At 46.4% G+C, this 19,283-nt stretch overlaps 1 protein-coding gene across 4 annotated transcripts in view; it reads left to right on the top strand.

Moving 5' to 3' along the window:
- Positions 1 to 19,283, top strand: part of ABLIM2 (actin binding LIM protein family member 2) — a 61,477-nt gene that overhangs the window by 4,739 nt on the left and 37,455 nt on the right. For all 4 annotated transcript variants that reach the window (XR_015794169.1, XR_015794171.1, XR_015794170.1 and 1 more), the window contains exons 2-8: positions 6,864 to 7,007; positions 11,651 to 11,834; positions 13,114 to 13,217; positions 14,012 to 14,138; positions 16,060 to 16,153; positions 17,636 to 17,723; positions 18,551 to 18,609. Coding sequence is in view for 1 of the 4 variants with exons in the window: in XM_088131118.1 (XP_087987244.1) it covers positions 6,864 to 7,007; positions 11,651 to 11,834; positions 13,114 to 13,217; positions 14,012 to 14,138; positions 16,060 to 16,153; positions 17,636 to 17,723; positions 18,551 to 18,609 (800 nt within the window). In the remaining 3 variants the exon portion in view is untranslated. The remainder of the gene's footprint in view (positions 1 to 6,863; positions 7,008 to 11,650; positions 11,835 to 13,113; positions 13,218 to 14,011; positions 14,139 to 16,059; positions 16,154 to 17,635; positions 17,724 to 18,550; positions 18,610 to 19,283) is intronic.

The raw sequence follows: 19,283 nt of genomic DNA, 5'->3' as shown, positions 1-19,283 counted from the left end.
TTACTCTATGGTGGTGAAAAATGAGGAATCGGGTTGCCCTTTTTCCAACTCACCAATTCTGTTAAAGCGCATGAGAGCTGCATCTCCATCAGATGCACAGGGTGGCTGAACTGATTTAGGATTTAAATTGGGGCTTCTTTCTTATTTTCTTTGTTTCTTTCCTAATATTTGTGTTGTTTTTATCTTGTTAAACAGTTCTTCTATATTTTTCCATATTAAAAAAAGGATTTAAATTGGGGTGGAGGTGGGGGGAAGGGAAGGGAAGACAGGGCAGCTACGCAGACTGGTGTATATGACCAATTTATTTATATGAATAACAATGTCATTTATATATTTTTTTGGAAAAAAAAGGTTCAGAATATTTTCTTAAGCTTCGTCCTACAATTGATTAGACTATGCGTGTATGGAGATACAGGAATTTCTTCCCTAAACAACTTTCTGCTTCAGTTTATCTTGGAGAAACAGCCAGTAATCATATATGACAATTATGCCTATCTGCTGTGATTTCTTTCTTTGAGTTTCATTCCCCTCTCCAGGTTTTAGGATGATTCTGATTGCTTGAAAAAAGCACACCTGTTAAATAGCTGGCTTTGAACATGGACGTAACTTTAAATATGTCCTATAGCACTAAAATGAGGATTTAACAGAACAGGAGAAACTTAAAATGCATATTCCAAAATCAGAGTAGCCATATTTGAAAAAGCCACGTTTAGCTTCTGCCCATTTGTCAGAACAGATATTAAGGCCATCAAGAAGTTGCTTGTTGCTTAGAAACTTGATCTTCCATTGCCCACCAAATGTTTATGGATGTGAATGAATTGTCTGCTGTAGCAGTTGGAGGATAATCTAGAAACTTAAAAACCTTAATGAAATCTGCTACAGTTTTTTAATCGTTATTTTTGGGTATCTTATTTCCCTCTTCAATTTTCATAGATTAGATTGTTTGCCCCTTTTATTATATGGTACTTAGATGTGGAGCTTATATCAGTGTCAATATAAAATATCAATATCAATATAAAATAAAAAGCTTGTATCAGTATGGGTCCAACCATAAGACAAGATCAAACCAGAGGTTAGGATGTCCTATTTTACCCTCACATCTGGAGAGTCAGATGTGGTACTCCTCAGGGAGCCCACAGACGCTTTATGTAAATTGTTTCTCAGATTATTAAAGATTTGAGCAACCATTATGCAAACAACCATCTACAAGTTCTCCTATTATCAGTAAAGAAAACCCCCTCCCCTGTACTCTGCAGCTCTGTGAGAAAAAGACTCAGAAAATCTCCGCACTGAGTCCACTGAGATACCGTATAATGGTTCTAAACTGACTTGCTGGAATTCTTATGCCGGTGCGTCTTTTAACTTAATAAACGTGCTAGAGCGAACTCTAAATTTGTATTTGAGGAAACGCCACTTCCAGTTCTGGTAGCTGCCAGTCATAAGCCAGACTGCCTTTAGCACCAGAGTCAGGCCCATCCCAGAGTAGCTCTTTAACCACGGGAGCTCCTGGCACATAGGTTATTTCTGGAAAAGTTGGACGAAGCCACGTGCCTTAGAAAGCGTGGTTTAAGCAGGCAATGGAAAGGCCAGGTCGGTAACTGGAACTCTTTTGTCAAATGACCTAAGCAAATCAGTTTGTTATCTATAATCAGTGGAACTTCAAAATGCTGTTATGTTCTTGTTTAGATTTGTACAGTACATGGATCTCTGCCATTCTGATAAGTGTGGGCTGGATGGCATGGCAGTTAAGGGGATACAAATGCCATATTGAAGAAGCACTTGGCAGGAGTTCCCCGTCAAACTGGAAGGAGGAATGGAATAGGGTGCCACAAGGCTCAGCCCAGTGGTTGGTACACTGAAGCATTTTTAATAATGTGTTTGGTGAGGGAGGTAGAGAGGGTGCTTACCAAATTTGCAGATGGCATAAATTGAGTGGGATAGTTAATAATCTAATAGACAGAAATAAACTACAGAACTGTCTTGGTAGATTAGAGAAATGGACAGACAGAAATGTCTTTAAAAAACAGAAAGGAAATGCCCAGGTATGAAATGGGGAATATCTGGCATTTACAAAAAGGATATTTGAATTATAGTTGACTGTAAATAAAGTAAGATTCACTAGTGTGACATGGCTGTGAAAAAAGGCTGCATTTTTAGGTTGCATAGGTATCGTTTCCAAATGACTTGGAGCAAAAGGTCCACTCTGTTCTGATTGGACAGACCCCACTCTTGTCCTGACTCTCAGAATGATTCAGAGAAGCGGGAACAAATTTGGAGAAGAGCATCAGAGATGACCAGAGGCCTGGAATATGAATCCTTGAAGGGAGATTCTTCATCTGGAGATGATTAGCCTTGAGAAGACTGAAGGAGATATAATAGCACTCTTCGTACCTGAAAAGGTGTTGGGCAAGAGAAAGTTAAGAAATGACCTTAGTCAAAATCTTTTAATGTAAGCTCATGATGTATTTGAACAATAGGTTCAACCACAGGTCCTGTATCCTCTGAAGCAGGAAAGGTGGGAGCATTTTTCTCTTTTAGGCAAGTTTGTTTATTCATTTAATTTATGTAGCCACCCATCTTGCATAAGTGACTCTTACATGTTCAAGAGCAGGTCCCTGTGGACAGTGGAAGAAGTGCTGGAGCTTTTTGCTCCTAGCAATCTTGACCATGAGGGGAAGGGTCTTCACATGCTGTACCTGGTTTGTTTCTGCCTGACCTATTGCTAGTTAAATGTTTCCCTGTGTTTAAGAGACAAGGGAACTTCTCTTTCTCATGTTTCTTCGATGAGCTGGTTGGATGTACAACTAGCACAAGGGGTGCAGGATCCAAGATGCATCCACTGAAAGGATAAAAAGTAAGTGTAGCTTACTTTGAGGAGAGAGTAGAGCCAGCTGCGAGTAAAGCATCAGGAGCTGATCCCAGCATCTAGTCGCAGGCAAGACTGCCGCTGCGGTTCCCTGTGTCTAGTTTCAGGCCACAGTCAGTTTTGAAGTGCTAACTGAGTTGGTGCAGACAATTATAGAAGCCTAACACACACACACACACACACACACACACAGAAACCTGTCAGGCTCATGGACAAAATCCAGGGACATGGGGAGATACTCAAAAGCTATCAGCTTGGGAAACTGACAAGTGGAAAGAAGCAGCAAAAGAAGAGAGAGTGGCAACTTGTGGATCTTCATGCCACAAGAAGGCAACAGTGGGTCTTCCAGACGAAACGCAATGCAGATGAGGAAGTCCCACATTACAAAGTCAGGCTACTAGCCAATGGACGCTCCCAGCATATGGAGAGGACTTCGATGAAACCTTTCTTCCTGTTGTGGAAATGCTTCAGCCGGGGCTCTCTGAAGCACAGCAGCAGCCAGAGGCACGGAAGTTGAACATCTGGACACAAAGACAGCTTTCTTACATGGAGAATTAGAGGAAGATATTGCCATGGTTTTAATTATTTATTTATTTAACCAATTTATATAGCTACCCATCTTAACAACCACTCTGGCAACGGACAATGATAAAAATAAAAACAGATACTTAAGTGAAAATGAAAATATACAGCAGCCGAGCAAACCAACAATCATCCACATACCAAGGAGACAGGTCCCTTCACACACTCGGGGCTTCAAGTCTGAGCACATTGTTATGCTATCCTTGTTAGAGGAAAACCAGAAGAGCAAAGAGACTGGAGAGCTTCTGAACAAAGAAATTGAGGTGAAGAACCTCTTACGGTTTTGGAGGACAGATTGAAAGAGATGCGGAAAGAAGTTATCTCCTCAACTGAAACAGACAATTAGGTCAGGCTAGAATGCCTAGAGGCTCATTCAATCACCACACGTATGGAGGCCAACTTTCTAAAGGGAAGAGAGAACAGCGAAGCTGAGAACAGTAAATAGAGAACCCCAGTTGGAAAGCTCTTGTATGTGCCAACAAGAACTAGACCAGGTACGGCCACAATAGTGAGAATCCAGTGCAGAAAAATAAGTGGCAACCCAAAGAGAATTGACTGCAGTCTTTGTGTAGAGACTTCGAGGACAAGTTGAGTTAAAGTTGAGTCTGCCAGCAAGCAGCTACCCTGAACTGACTGGCCACATAGATTCAGATTGAGCTGAAGATAATCTACAAGTGGGCACCTGCTCCTCTATAGAGGTGGAGCAATCAGGTGGGCCAGCAGGAAACAAGCAGCTGTGGCTGAGTAAGTTTTGTCTAGCCAGTTACGAAGGCACATGATTCACAAATCCCTAGAAGACTGGTCAGAACAAAAGCTTCTGCCTTTTAATAAAATGTGTTAGTTGGAAAAGGGGCTGCCAGACACCTGATTTTTGGCTACCATAGAGTACACAGTTCTCCTCTGTCTACACTGAAGTCTTTGGAATGACTGAACTCAAGCCTGCACTAATTTTGGAAGGCCACAAAGGTGGTATTCAGTTCCCACAGAAAGAACAAATTAATTACTCTAGAGAGCAAAGCCAAGCAGCCCTAGCACTGGATTTGAAAAAGCAAGATATTTCGGTCTACAGCTGATGCTCCAGCCCTGAGATCAGTTCCAGATGCTTTGAGAGAAGGTGGGACTCATGAGCAGGTGCCCAAGGTAATGCGAACGGGCGGGGGAGATTGCCTCTTCCCTTGGAGATATGAGCCGGTTGGACGACTAAGGCAAATGGCGAGAGACAGAGCAAGGGAAGCGGCTTCGTGTGGTGTCCATATGTCTGTCTTTCACCTGATCTCTTGTTAACTAAAAGACTCATGGTGTTTAAGAGATGAGGGGGCTTCCTCTTCACTTCTCTTTCTATCGCTCGCTCCGCCCCATGCTTCCCTCTCTTCATGATGTTTAGTTAGAAGTGAAATTTTCGTAGCTTATGTATTACTTAATAAATGCAACTTTTACCTCAGATATAATGAATAACTGCTAGCATTCATTGAAAGCTGGGCTAAGTCCATTGTTTGTCTCCAAGATACCTATTTTTATGAGTATTTTATTCTTTTTAAAGTGACTCTCTGCTACTTAATTACCAGCATTATTTCAGCTCAGGAGCACATCCTCTAACAAGGGCTCCTGCTGAATCCAAATCCGTAACGTGAGGCTCATTTGTAGTCAAAGGCTGCGCAGCCCGATTAACGCGCGGGTGGGCAGGAGTGATCTAGTCTCAGGCACCAGCCTTGGTTCAGCTGTGCCACTATTAAGGGTGTGGTTTGGACAGGAGGGTGTGTGAACAGGTTCACAAGCAAACACTCTGATACCTGATCAGTCATCGAAATACGGGACAGGCAGGCGCTTCTAGCCCATCCCCTCGCAAGAGCATGTGAGAAAGAATCAGCACAACAGCTTGAACCTTGATTTTATTATGAATTGGGTTTGGATTTGATGTGTAACAGCTGCTGGAATTCTTTCATAATGGCTTTATTAACTTTGCTGGAATAAATCTACTAATCAGAATTTGGGTCTCCTTGGAAGTCTGTTCTTGTCCAGCCAGTTGAGAAAAGTCTGATACTTTTGACTGTAGGTTTTGGGAGACACGAGTCCCAGTTTGCAGACATAACTGACCTATGGTCTAGACAAATTATACCCCGTTATCTCTCTTTTTAAAAGTTAAGCACAAATTCCACTCAGTTGCCAGCAAACTGGCTCATTTTTCACTAAGAATCTGTACATGCTTTCGAGCACTTCTTTAACCAGGATTGTCAATTTAAATGACAATCTAATTCTTTCTTTTTTGTGTACGCTCCACTAGTATTGGTTTCTCCTTTCGCATTTTTCTTATTCCGTATAATTCTTAAAATACCCTACTTTACAGACCCTGTAGAAAAAGAAAGCTATCATCAGCCTTAATTTCATTGGGTAATGAACTAATGATAATTACAGAGTTACAGAAAGCGCTGTGGGAAATGGGCCTTGTGCAAAGAGATATGTACCTTTCCATCCCCTCTCTGAAAATTTCAGAGGCAGTCCCTGCCTTGTTTTCAAGGATCTTTTTACAATCTACTTGAGGATCTTCCCAAGTATTGAGGTCAGACTGAGTGGTCTGTACTTCCTGAATTTTCTTTTGCCCTATTTTCAGACGGAAACATTTGTCTTCCTCCAGTTGTCCTCCAGGCACTTGGGATCCTTTATGACACATCTGTACATCCTTGTGGATTGAAAGTAGTAGGTTATATTGATTAAGCTGAGGTACATGATACGTTGATGTTTTGAATTTGTTTTGAATGTTTGAATTTGTTGTTATTGGAAATACAGGTCTTTCATTAACTGATTTTTTTATTTATTTGGTTTTTTAAAAAAATTATTTGAATTTATTAGCTGCCCAACTACAATGGACTCTGGATGGGAAGAGTACTGGACTTTAGGAAGAATAAGGCACAGATATTCCATAGGTGTTGCTTGCCCAGACACCCACTCACAGTTGGACTACTGGGGGCCCTGGGCGTTTCTCCTTTCCCTGGCGTTTTTGCTGTGTGCCAGGGGAAATTAGTGGTTCGGGGCATAATGAGGTAGATTGGCCAGTTACAGTTGTAAGAATGCCAGTCTGCTTTTAGTGCTAAGAATAAATGGCTATGAACTGGGAGGGAAAGGAAAGAAGCAGAGTAAGCTGAGAATTGTGGTGGTGATTCTCCTTGCACTGAAGCAAACTAGAGCCCTGTCAGTTTTATATTAAAATTATGGCTGCTGCCCAATAAAGATCAAAACTGCCCCCAGTAATATTTGGATGCTTGGAGCAGAGAGGACTTGGGGGAGTTTGGGCAGGCCTGCATTGCCGCGAACCTTCTAACGCTAGTCAAATAAGGTCAGTTCTGCTGAAGGGTGAAAGCAGGAATGGAAGCCCTCTTCTATGTAACCCTCTGATAAATGTTGTTTTCCTTTCTTGCAGCTCCCCAACGGCAGGCTGCGCTTAGCCATTTGGAGAAGCCTTCTGGAGCTGCAATCCTGTGCCATAATTGTGGTAGTCCGTGCAAAGGAGAAGTGTTGAGAGTGCAAAAGAAGTATTTTCATATTAAATGTTTTGTTTGCAAAGGTATGTGCAATAGGTTATTTAGTGGGGAAAAGACATGAATATATAGCTTTTTTGTCATTTTGCCGTGGTGTGGCCAGATGTTCCTCCTAAAAATTGCACTTCTGCATACTTTGCAGAAATTTACCCATGGGAAAATAGGACAGTAAAATCAGGGTGGGATATGACTACGCAACTGAATTTTGGTGACCCAGTTGCCACTGCAAACACTGCAGGATAAGACTTAAAAGAGACTGACCAAGGGCCAAGATTCCATCCTAAATATGGACAACCTCCTTCTTATCCAGCAGCTGTTAACACCCTGGGCTGGGGAGAGTAAATGAGGAAGCAGTTCAACACCTTTTACTGGAGCAGGGTTTCAGAGTAGCCCCATAGGGATATTTAGTGTTAGGGAATGTGTGGGTCATACTAGGCCAAAAACAGAGGCTTTCTACTCAATCCATTGATGTTTGCAGTTTATACCTGAGGTTTCTGCTCAGATTAGCAGGTAGCAGCCAAATTAAATAAGATGCAAGAAGTTGAAAGCATAAATTAATAGAGTACTAAAATTAATTAATGGTTGCAAGGCTGATGAAAGGGATTCACCTGTGTAAATTTTCAAAACATCAAGAGGGGGGACCATTCCAAACTCCTGAGAAGATGCATCCCAGATCCAGACATCTTCCACTGGGAACATCTTCAGACAGGTTCACAAGAGAGGAAACTACCCTTGGACAGTTAGTCCCTCAGCCCTTTCAGGCCTTAAAGGCCATTTTAATACCACTGTGATGTCATCCCTCTGCCTCGACGTCACTGGCCAGCTGCTTCATTGTGTGCCAGCTGCAACTTCCAGATACTTCAAGGATAGTCCCACCTGGAGTGCCCTGTAGTAGTCAAGACAGGATGTAACCAAGGTGTGATGTGGCTCACTTCAGCTAAATCTAGTTGGTCCTGGAAGAGTCCTAACTAACAAGCCAGCTGTAATTGTGCAAAGGGGCTCCAAACTGTAGAGCAGCTGTTTCAGCAGGCCCACAATCCCCCACATCTCAGTCTCCAAGGCCTCTTCCTACTGACCAGCAGCATCTCCGCCTTGCCTGGATTTGATTTCAGCTTTTGCTCCATCCACAGCCCTTTCTGTGATCTCTGAATTCATGAATTCTTGCTGTGCCTTGTGAATGCCTGGATTAGTGTTTGCCTTCCCTCAAATTACATTTCCCCCTCAGGTTTGGGTGTAATATAAGTCTAAACCTCAATTCAGAAATAAGAACTGGATCAGTATAATGCCTGGAGCCATTTTGCTGGCCAGTGTGTAGCGGGGGGGGGGGGGGTCTGCGTGTGTGTGGGTCAAAAAAGTCAAGAGGGTGGCTGCAACCATGTGATTCCAGCATGCAATGCAAATTCCAGCCTGTAAAAAGGGGGCAGGGCTTCAAACGTGGGGCTGCGGCTGCCCTCTTGACTTTTTCTACCCGCTGTGGTTGCCCTGGAAGTGGCATGTCACAGTTTCCTCCTTTTGGGCCCTAGGCAAAGTCTGGGACACTAAGAACAATATCTTGGGGTGGATCTCAGTTTTCTTCTTCACCTGGGTTGGGCTGATTGGCCCGTGCAGGGGACATTCAACCCTCTCCCTGTGATCCCACCTTTTGGACAAAGAGTTGGCACTTAGGTGGGAAAGATAAGTGGGCCTGTAGGGAAGGCCCCAGGGCTCTTCCAGAGAAAGAATGATGCCTGTGGCTTTGCTTTTCACGGGAGAGGAAGGCGCGTTAGAAGATGGCAAAAGCATGCAGCGACTGCAACAGATTGGCCAACAGTCTAACTCAGACTGAGGAGACTGTAAGGTTAAGAGTTAACTTCATCGTAAACAAAAGGCCACCCGTGGGGGAGTCAGGATCAGGGAGTTGGCACAGAGTGGATCACTTCCATTGGCAGGTCTATAAATAGATACATTTCAAAGTCCTGAATGTCATCTGGGAGAACCCGCAGAAGAACCAGGCGTAAAATGAGAGGGCTTCAGCGTTTGCAGGATGGGGCTGTCGGCTGGAAACAGTTGATCGATGGTGAAAGTTGAAACAAAGTATGACTGTTGAAACTTTTATTCTCTGCTGTCGGTTTGCCAACCTGCAGGGGCACAGCAGAGATGCCACTTGAAAAACAGCAGCTGTGCCTTTGGCAGAGGCTGGACTGCAAAGCCCTTTTGCCTCTTAGAGTCTCCAGCTTTGTATGAATACGTGGGGTGGGGGCCCTTTATGGCCAGAAGTGTGTAATTGGTGCCTTTGTGGTCATACCCAGGACAAAATGCAATACAGGCCTTTGGATTCGGCTCAGATGTGGGCGCCTTAACCAGAGGATCTGCAGCACGTTGGCTGGAGGAGGAAGTTGCTGCAGAGCAGGCCACTGGCTCTCCATTCGTAAAAGTTAATGCGGCTGTTCAAACAGCCCAAATTTGTTTCTCAGGACTCGTTACAGGGTTGGTGTTAGAATCCCTTAGACTTCTGGTGCTGGGGGAGTTCTGCTTCTCTCAGTGGGGGAGAAGTGCTTTGTGAGTTCACGGCCACCATGACCACCCATGAGCTTTGCCTCCACATAGGAGGCCGCAGGCTAGATCTGTCTTTTTGCCTCAGAGTGATTGAGACATGATCTGAAGGTGGGAGATCAGTCCCTTGTCCTGATCAGATCACTCTATGGTAGCCATGGAGTTAAGTGGCACCACAGATCTCTGTACGGAGGAGGAACTTTTTAAGTTGGCCTACCCCTAGTGCCCAATAGACCTAGGTGGTTTCCAACGGGTTGAGGTTAGGGTTAGACCTGGCAGGCAGTTCTGCTAAGTGCCTGTTGACCTCTGGAATAAGGGGTTGGTGGCAGCACTCAGCAGGTTGTTCCTGACTGGCCTCCCTTCAACCAGTGATCCAGGGAGATCCTCAATTGGTTGAGGGGTTCTGGGAGATGAAGCAGCAGAAAAGACACCTGAGTGATGCTGGTGCAAAACAATGAGCAAATGTCACTGTATAAGGGGAAGAGCCCAAATTTGAATCTACACTGTAGTGGTAAGAGCGGCAAATTGAGATTACATCACCGCTCTTACTGCATTTGCAGGTAGTGCCCAAGCAGCATTATCTAAAGTTATCTGTCCCTACTAAAGCCAGAAGGCTGTCTGCGGGGCATTGTGAGGGGTCTGTGCAGCATCTGGAGGATAAAGTTGTTCACATTCATTCAGAGTTTTATGCCAGCTGGCCAGGTCCAGCTGAGATAACAGAGACTTAATTTTGCAAGCTTATCTGAGCTTTGAACCTGTGGATTCTGAAGAAACAGGGTCCTCTGTGCTGTTAGCTTAGCCCCCAGATTAGATCTCTGCCCTGCCTGGTTGGTGAATGTGGCCAGGGAGGTGACAGGAGGCGATATAGAGGTGGTAAATGCATCCTTGAATGAAGGAGTAGTGCCTGCTGCCTTGAAAGAGGCACTGGTGTATCCCCTCCTTAAGTAACCATGATTCAGTACGGTGATTTTGGATAAGTATCGACTGGTCTCTAATCTTACACTTTTTGTTGAGAAGGTGGTTGGTCTGCAGCCACAGAGAAACCTGGATGAAGCAGATTATCTGAAACCTTTCCAGTTGGGATTCATGACTCATTGCATTGATTGTTCTTGTTGATGAACTTTGGTGATAGGGAAGTACAGCTCCCCTGGTCCTCTTAGTTGCCTTCAGTACCATCATACATTACCATATCCTAGAGTGGTTGGGAGGCAGCACTGTTCTTAGGGGGTTCTCTTCCTGTAATGGATGGTTTCATTCCGGGGGGAGGGAGGTTGAGGAGGCCACAATCCTCTGTTCTGTGCAGGGTTCCAAATTAGAACCTGCTAGGCATATGGCTGTTTTCTTTCATTTCTTATCCAGATCAGTTCACTGGTGAGGTAGGATTCCTCTCTTTGTGTCTGTTACATTTTTTTTCCCTCAGCAAGGTGGGTGTGGGCATCTTTCTTCCGAGGAGGCAACCTCTTGTGCCTTGAGGTAGCCAAAGTCCTTGGAGGGTCCTGAGTCAGTTGGATGGAGTCCCATCCGTGCTTCCTTTGCCCAACCCTGTCCTCTGGGTAGGAAAGCCTAGTTGAAGCAAAAGGCTGCCTTGAGGCTCTCAGGATGCCTAGCTCAGCCAGAGGACTACAGCAGGGGCTGGTCAGTGGGGTCTGTAGGGTGGGACAAATGATGAAAGCACACAGCATGATGTTGCATGCATGAGCAGAGCTTGTGTTGCAGCAGCCCAACCTACTTCTGTTGCTTTGAGATCCTACAAAGGCCTTTGGTGCTAAGCTGGTTTCCTCTTTTGGCTCCCAGCACAGCTGTGGGGGTTGCAGCGTGCTAGAGGAAGAGACAAGTAGGCTCTTCACCTGGCTGACCTCTGCTAGCAACCTCTCCTGGCCACCTGAAGACACCCAGCCAAATTAGGAGAGAATGGGGGAAGCAGACAATTTCCATCATTTTCTGCAAGATCAAAGATTTGTGCCATCCATAGTAACTCCTCCCTCCTCTTGCAGTTTGGTTCCCAGGTCATCTAGAAGATGGAGGAAGGAGGGAACAGCCAAAGATTTACCCTGTTCCTCTGTAGCCCACAGCATGGGGTCTGCCTCTCAGAGATGGAGGCCTTTGCTTAAAGTCCCTTGATCTGTTTTGATTGCAGCGTGTGGATGCGACTTGGCTCAAGGGGGATTTTTTGTGAGACAAGGGGACTATATCTGCACATTGGACTACCAGCGGCTTTACGGCACTCGGTGCTTCAGCTGTGATGAGTTTATTGAGGGAGAGGTGGTCTCGGCACTGGGGAAGACCTACCACCCAAACTGCTTCGTGTGTGCGCTCTGTAGGTAAGTTCCTGGGTGGTCTCTTTCTTCTGAAAATGAGGAAAACCAGAGAGTCATAAGCAACTCCAAAACAGATTCAGTTCACCCCATTTTGTATTGGGACTGCTCCAGAGAGTGTCCAGAGCAGCTGACCAAGAACTTTGGGTTCCATCCAAAAACTTGCTTTCCTTCATTTAAGATTCTCTGCTGATGGAAAACAAGTCAGAAATCTTCATCCAGTGGCCCAGTTTAGCTTCTGAATGCTGTGACCCCAGCAGCCTCCCAGCCCCTGGATTTCTTTGTCACTATAATCCAAAAGCCGTCCCACTGGAAGGGAAGGAGTCAGCCTCCAAGGACTTCAGGACTCTTTGTCAAACCCTAAACAACCGGAGAAGCAGGAATCAGCCGGAGTTTCATTAATCACATTTAATGCCAGGAGGAAAAGGGGTTAGGATGCAAAACCTTGGAAATGGAATAAGCAAAATGCTGCCCATGGTTTATTAGTGAATTCGTTAAGGTGAGGTCTCTGAATTGCTTGAACCCCTTTCTTCCAGAAACCGAAGGGCTAGCAGGTCTTTGGCTGAAACCTTTATCTGCTCTTTGTTTGTCAGGTTTTGAGATGCTCCCTTTTCCTTCTCCTCCTCTGAAAATTTGTCCACTTGGCTGTGGCCTTTCAGAACATGTCAGGATTCCCAAAATCCTCCTCTTCTCTAAGAGGAGAAACCTTTGATTGCCTGTTCGTGACCGATTAAATTGGCGTCCATACCCCAGGCTATTTATTTTGGGGCCTTCCTTGCATCATTCTCCATCCCTACTTCTGATAACACGGGGAAGAGTTCTGGAGAAACTTTGTGCTAACAAACAGATGTCCAACCATGGTTTTAGATTCTTCTAGAATGACAACTTTTAGCTTTATCATTCCTGCTCGTGCAGCTGTTACAAAAGAGAGAGGGCAAACTCCCTTTTGTGTTTGCATAAAATGTATACCTTTCAGAAAGTGAGCAAGACGCCCTTTAGTGTGTCTGTGCAAAGACCGTTACGTGTTGGGCCGAGTTGCAGGGCAGCCACAAGTAGCAGTAGTTTGGGTGGCCAAGAAAGTGGGTGAAGGAAAGTTTGTAGAGGAAAATGATCACTCCTGGAGAGAATTTCCACAGAGGAAAAGTTGGAGGCAGGAGCGCTCCTGAAGAGGAGGGAGGGCTGGAGGGAAAAGAAGCGTGCCTCTTGAGTGCCGTAGGACAGGTGCATTAATAGCACGAGTGCCGGAATGCCCCTTTCGTGATGCCGCTTGCTTGTCCTCCTACAGGCAGCCGTTTCCTCCCGGGGACCGCGTAACTTTCAATGGCAAGGACTGCGTCTGCCAGAAGTGTTCCCTGCCCCCTGCCGGTACCAGTTTTCCAGTCCTCCGAAGTAAGTCATGCGAAAGGAAAATATCCTCCCTGAATGTCTGCCTCCTCTGCAGCCTCCAGGTTGATGTTATGCAAATGATGCGCACGGTAACTTTCACCATTCAGGTGGACTCCTGCCACGTGCTGCACGTAGTGCTGTTTATGGAGGCAACCCAGAAGCTACGGCCAGTACGAAGCGTGGCAGCCAGATTCATGACCAGATAATTGGTCAGGTTAGAATAAGATGGATTCTGATTGGTTACCAGGAGGCTTCTGTGCCCGGTTCCAAGTGTTGGTTATTACTCAGTGGTGCAGCCCCGGGACGCAGCACTCTGCCTGTCTGGCCTGATCCTCAAGAGGAGGGTCCCTCTCCTCGAGAGGTCCTGGGGACACGGGGCAGGCCACAGGCCTTCTCAGTAGCGGCCCCTTCTTTGGAGGCCTCTCCCCCCGGGGTTCAGATGGCCCCGCCCTGTTGGCACGCTGCTTCAGCAGCTGTTCAGCTGCGAGGGCAGTTTTAGTCATGGGGCGCCACGAGATTTTTCTTTATTGGGGTTCTTGACAAGGCGTACTTTGCCCTGTTGCTTTTTTATTATGAGATGACTTAGCTGTACCCTGAGCAGAGCCCTTGGTGACTGGAAGAGGCTATAGGTTTTGTAAACAAATAAACGGATACCAGTTGACCCGCTGTGAGGCCTCCTGAGGCTGGTCTTGGCTGATCCCCAAAGCTAAGCAGGGCCAGATGGGAGCGGTTGGCAGGTTGTTGGGTCCAGAGGCAGGTGCAGCTTCTGAAGGTTGGTCTTCCTTTTTTCTTTTCAGATTGTGGGAACTGTGGCTCTGAAATTAAGAATGGTCAGTCTCTGATAGCGTTGGACAAATACTGGCACTTGACCTGCTTTAAGTGCAAGATTTGTGGTAAACTTCTCAGTGCGGAGTATATCAGCAAGTAAGTTGGAGACTCCCTTCTGTCATCCTGTGGTGAACACAGTTTTGAGAGGCGCGAGGTCTGTGGGATGTCAGCAGTTTCAGGTTTCTGAAATGTCGTGTGACATAACATGGGTATAGAATGGCACCCCTGTGCGATTGCTTTTGTGCTTCATCACGTGGCCTCCTGGGATGTTCCCCATTCTAGAGACTTAGTGGAGGGCAGAGGCTGGTTCTCTTGATTCACACTTGAGCGGCTTAGGGCTACCTGTAGCCCCCAGACCAAAAAGCAGGGGGGAGGGTCTCTCACCTAGTGGTGGAAAATGGGAGCTGGAGTGGGGAAAGGAGGTACTGGGGTGGTCAGTCTGTCCCACGGGTGGAATCAGAAGGACCTCACTGAATGAAATGCCTAATAAGGTTCTGCCTTGCCCATCCAGTTTTGGCACCTCCAGAAGGCTGGCTAAAAGTCCCTTCTCTTTGCGAGGTTCATGGCAGCCCCTGCGTCATGGAATGTGTTGGCCTGGGGGCTTGGAAGGGCCCTTCAGCTCCAGCTGACTGGGGCACAGAGACTCTTCCAGGGGTGAATGTTTATTATTTTATGATCGGCACATCTTTGGTTTGTCTTTGTTTTGTTGCTTGCCAGATTTAACTAATGCCATCACCCAGTACAGCAAAAGCATAAATAGCAAAGCAGGGGAAGTTGGGCCGAGGTCTGGCAGCAGGAAGAGAGCAGTCTGCAGGGGGAGCTGGAAGGAGGAGCCATCTCTTCCTTCTGTGCCGTCTTCCATGGAAGCGAAGCAGAAGCCGGACGTGGCCTGAGTTCCTTGCTCAGAATGGCTCAGAGAGCTGAGATGATGCTCCTCTCCCTCTTCCTGTCTCTGCTCAGCTGGGGTGTCTGCAGGGCGTGGCCAGAAAAGTCAGGATGGTGGCCACGATGGTGCAATGAGGCTCTGCCCATTTTTCTGTGCATTGCTTGAGGGGGTCATCTTCCTTTTGCTGAGAAGAGCAGCTGTGGAGAACACAGGAATGACAGGGGAAGGGCTGCTCGTTCGCTGGGACGGCTTCTCCCCAATTCCAGCAGCCTGGGGTCCCTGCGCAGATTTAGTGGTCACAGAATGCTGCTCCCTGCGGCCCCCTCCTTGGCTAAAGGAGGCCAAAGAAGGGTTGAATGAATTGTTTCCATCAAGGAGAGATGCATCTCGACAGCAGCAGGCTTGTGCGAGATTTGATATCAGAGCAATAATCTTTTTAAAAGCCTTCGTGCATTATTCAGAGGTGGGGAGCAGGGAAGCGGAAAACAGCTCCAAACAGACCCTCCAGGCCAGGGAATGTGCTTTGCAGTGGCAAAGGTGCTTCAGCGTCAACAGATGACAAATGATTTTTAGAAAAAAGGGTGAAGATGCCCTCGACTTGGACTCAGCTCCTGGTGTCTCCATGGCCACAGCCCCACCACCCACCTGGCAGCGATATGGGTGCACCAGAGCAGGGGAAAAATAGCAGTGAAAAAAACCTGACTTTGTGTAGATCCTGATGGCACCTGAACCAAGTGGAAGAGATCTGAGCCTTGTGATGGTGGATAGTTTGATAGCAGCAGTCACGGCTGCTGCACGTAAGGGGATGAGAATTTGGAATTCATTCATAAAATTAAATTGCCCTAGCCAGAAAGGCTTTGTGCAAATGTGAAGCCCAGCCATCTTGGGAACTGTTCTGCCTTCCCGATGGTTGCACTTCGAAGACAATGTGGACTTGTGTAAAAGGACGTGTATGTGTGCAAGTAGGAGATTGTTTGGTGTTCTAAGTATCAGTAAGTTTGGAATCGGTCTTCTGGCTTCTGGGCTGATTCACTCTAGAGAACTTGTACAGTTATTTTTCTAGCGTTTTCCCCAGTGGCGAGCCTGTCTGGAGAGCCAGAGCTGAGGCCGCGTGTCTTTTCCCTCCTTCAGGGACGGCGTCCCGTATTGCGAAAGAGACTACCATGCTGCGTTTGGGATACCGTGTGACCGTTGCGGGAAGTTCATCACTGGCAGAGTATTGGAGGTGAGGCAACGGAGGGGCTGCAAGAAACACAAACTGAGTTTGATTCACGAGGTACCAGAATTATTGCTGAATGTAGTTTAAAAATAAGGAGAGACCCTGTTTCTCAAGGAAGACCTCTTTATTTGGATGTTTCTCTCGCTCTTCCTTCTTCGGTCAGATTGGCCTCTGTGTTCCTCGGACGCTGCACGATCTCAAGGAAGGCGGGCCGTGGAAGATGGCCGAGGGGGAAGGGGGTTGCCTTGCCCAAGACGCCATTTATTGCCTTCCCCCCCTTTTTGAGTCCAGATAGACATTTAAAAGCTCCATTTTTTAAATTGGAGCAGATGTCTTAGCTGAGAATTGGGGCTACCCAGATATCCCCTCAGGGATGGATTCTGGTCTCCCCCAGGAAGCTCCAGCCCGCTGGTGCCCACTCACAGCAGCAGGCACTCCAGCCCTGCCACTTCACTGCTCCAGGTGTTCTGAAGGCCACCTGTCTCTCCCCCACTCCCTCCCTCCCTCCCTCCCTCTCCTCTGGCCAGAAGGTGCCCCGACCATTCTGTGATTTCAGCCCCCAGGAGGAAGGGAGTGCTGCTCTGAAAGCTGTGCTCTTGGGGGCAGAAATGCCAGGCAGGTGCCAAGCCCACTGGCTGGACAGAGGCGGCGGTCCTGCAGGGGCCCAGTTGGAGCCCAGCGGATCGCCTGCCTCCGCACGGAGGCCTTCGCCCCACTTCCGCCTGGCACAGCAGGGGCTGGCAGCGAAGTGGAGGGTGTCCTTGGCAAAAGGCTGGGGCGTCCTCATGCTGCCTTGGGCAAGCAGGACGTGAGGGTGAGTCCTGGGGTGAGTCCTATGCTTCACCCTGCTACTGTGGGAGGAGGTGCCTGTCAGCCCTCCCGTGGACTTTCCTCCGGCGGATTCATTCAGCCACGGTAAACATTTGCTGGTAGATGGTACTATCAGACTAAATCCAGCGTTCTATTTAACGCTGAAAGATAAATCACACGCAGACGGGTTATTAAAACTGATGGAAGAGATTTTGCACACTGTTGAAAAGAATTGGCCAGGCACCTGCTGAAGTAGGTCATAGATTTTATTAAGTACCATCCGAAAAGACAGGGAAATGTAGGCTGTGAGGAAGACGGAAAGAAACTGAAAAGCATTATTTAAAAATACAGTAAAGCATATTTTTACATGTTGTCATCTGTTTGATAAATGACTAGTTTCTAGCCTTTTTATTCCCATAGTCTGGAAAACCATTCTTTTGTAGAGCAGGACTGCAGCTGTATCTCTGCTGAGCAGTAAACCCGGAATATTTTAAATGTTTAGCGTATTTTAAGCTATCTCTTGCATGAAGCCATTTTGGAGCCGTTTTACATATTACTTGTGAGTAAGCCCTTTAACATAATTGAGCTTGCATTTCAGGAGACAGGAAAACAATTGCCCTGCAAGGATTGCGCTGTCTGCGATCACTTTCATGGTCATTCCTCCCCCCCTTCCCACAGGCCGGAGAAAAGCATTACCATCCCACATGTGCCTGCTGTGATAAGTGCAATCAGATGTTCGCTGAAGGAGAAGAGATGTACCTTCAAGGTAGAAAAAAAGCAAGCGGGTGAATTGTTGGCATTAGGGGCGGGCAGCATTTCTAGTCCAGTTCCGGATATTTCAGCCTTGAAATATCCTGTCAAGCATTCAGGGCAGTTGGTTTGTGTTTGAAATGGGCCCTTTCCACCATTTCAGTGGCTCGGAGCGTTTCTGGTCTCCAGCCTGCCACGCCAGGTTCAGTGCATTTTAAGCACGGGGGACGTTCGGTGTGAAACATTTCTGCTGAATACCCAATGCAGGGCGGAATTGTATGATTCTCTCAGAGTAAGGGACATATAATAAAAAAATAATTGAATAAACAGACTATGATTTTTCCCCCAAATGCATATACAGGGTATATTTCTATAAAGCTGCTGTTGATTGCTTAGTAATAGTAATGTTAAAAAAATGAATATATTGTCCCATACTTAGAATCATGCAAATAATTAAATCGCCCATGGAGGCATCACTCTTCCTTCTGAATCTGATTTAGCATACTGGTTTATTCACCCTGACTCCAAATAAGTAAAATAATCCCCATTTAATTCCTAGCTGCCCAGCTAGATGGCAGCATCCATATGATTGTTGAAAGGTAAGAAAGGGCTGGGAGTTGGGGGGGACCCATGAAAGCTGTGGGGAAGATTGGGAAGAAGGCGGGGCGAACCACCTCCACGTTGTAGCCAGGGAAACTCTGTTGACAGAGGCCGAGCTGGATGGGGAGGGGACTTTCCTCTTTCACAAACAGCTGGGCACAATCTTCTTATAAAGCTGTCATTTATCACCTATATGTGGAACAGTGAAGAAAAAACTAACTGAAACTCTCATTCTGTTTTCAGGGACTTCTATTTGGCATCCAGCCTGTAGACAGGCAGCCAAAGTTGAAGAAAAGGCCAAGGTAAATGTCTCTGAAATTAAAACGCGCCTAATTTTATTTTATATCCTGTTAGACGTCTTTTCACAGCACATAGCCATGTCTAGCCAGTTCTGCCTGGCCTAGTTAATAACTGGATGCGAGGCTACCAGGAAATCCCGCAGCCGTTGATTGGGAAGTTGAAGAAACATCCTCTTAAACATCCTCTTAAATGCAATGGCAAACCTTTCCAATCCCTTCCAAGAAAACAGCAGGGAAGTGTCCCTTGAGTCTCCAAGAGTCAACCACCATAGCTAGCTTCTATCAAACTGGGATGCTTTTTTTTATTCCAGAGCCATAAAGTAATTCCCCAGTTATGGTACGGAGCCCAAGTTGGATTGCATTGCAACCATGCCTCTTTGGAAACAGTGCAGTCTAAATTCCTACGGAAAGTATCCAGGGTCCATCACATTGTCCCAAACAGCTCTGCAGAGGCAATCATGAGCCAGGGCTTCCTCCTGTTTGGACTAAAAATGTTTTATCTAGCTGGATTGATTCCCACTGCATTGGGTAGTAACTCCAACCTACCCTGGAGGGTGATGACGGAAAAGGAACTTCGTTCATCGGGGCTATCTTGGGAAGCTCTTCATATGCTACCCTATAATCAGGCAGCCAAAGCAATACGTTTCTGTATATTGGACTTAAGATGGCAAACTAAT

Source organism: Python bivittatus, unplaced genomic scaffold (genome assembly GCF_059951505.1).
Source record: "Python bivittatus isolate LINGU-HERP-01145 unplaced genomic scaffold, Pbiv_v1 ctg000970_np1212, whole genome shotgun sequence".
Taxonomy (NCBI): domain Eukaryota; kingdom Metazoa; phylum Chordata; class Lepidosauria; order Squamata; family Pythonidae; genus Python; species Python bivittatus.
Note: the sequence above shows the minus strand (reverse complement) of the source record. Positions and strands in the feature narration are given on the sequence as shown.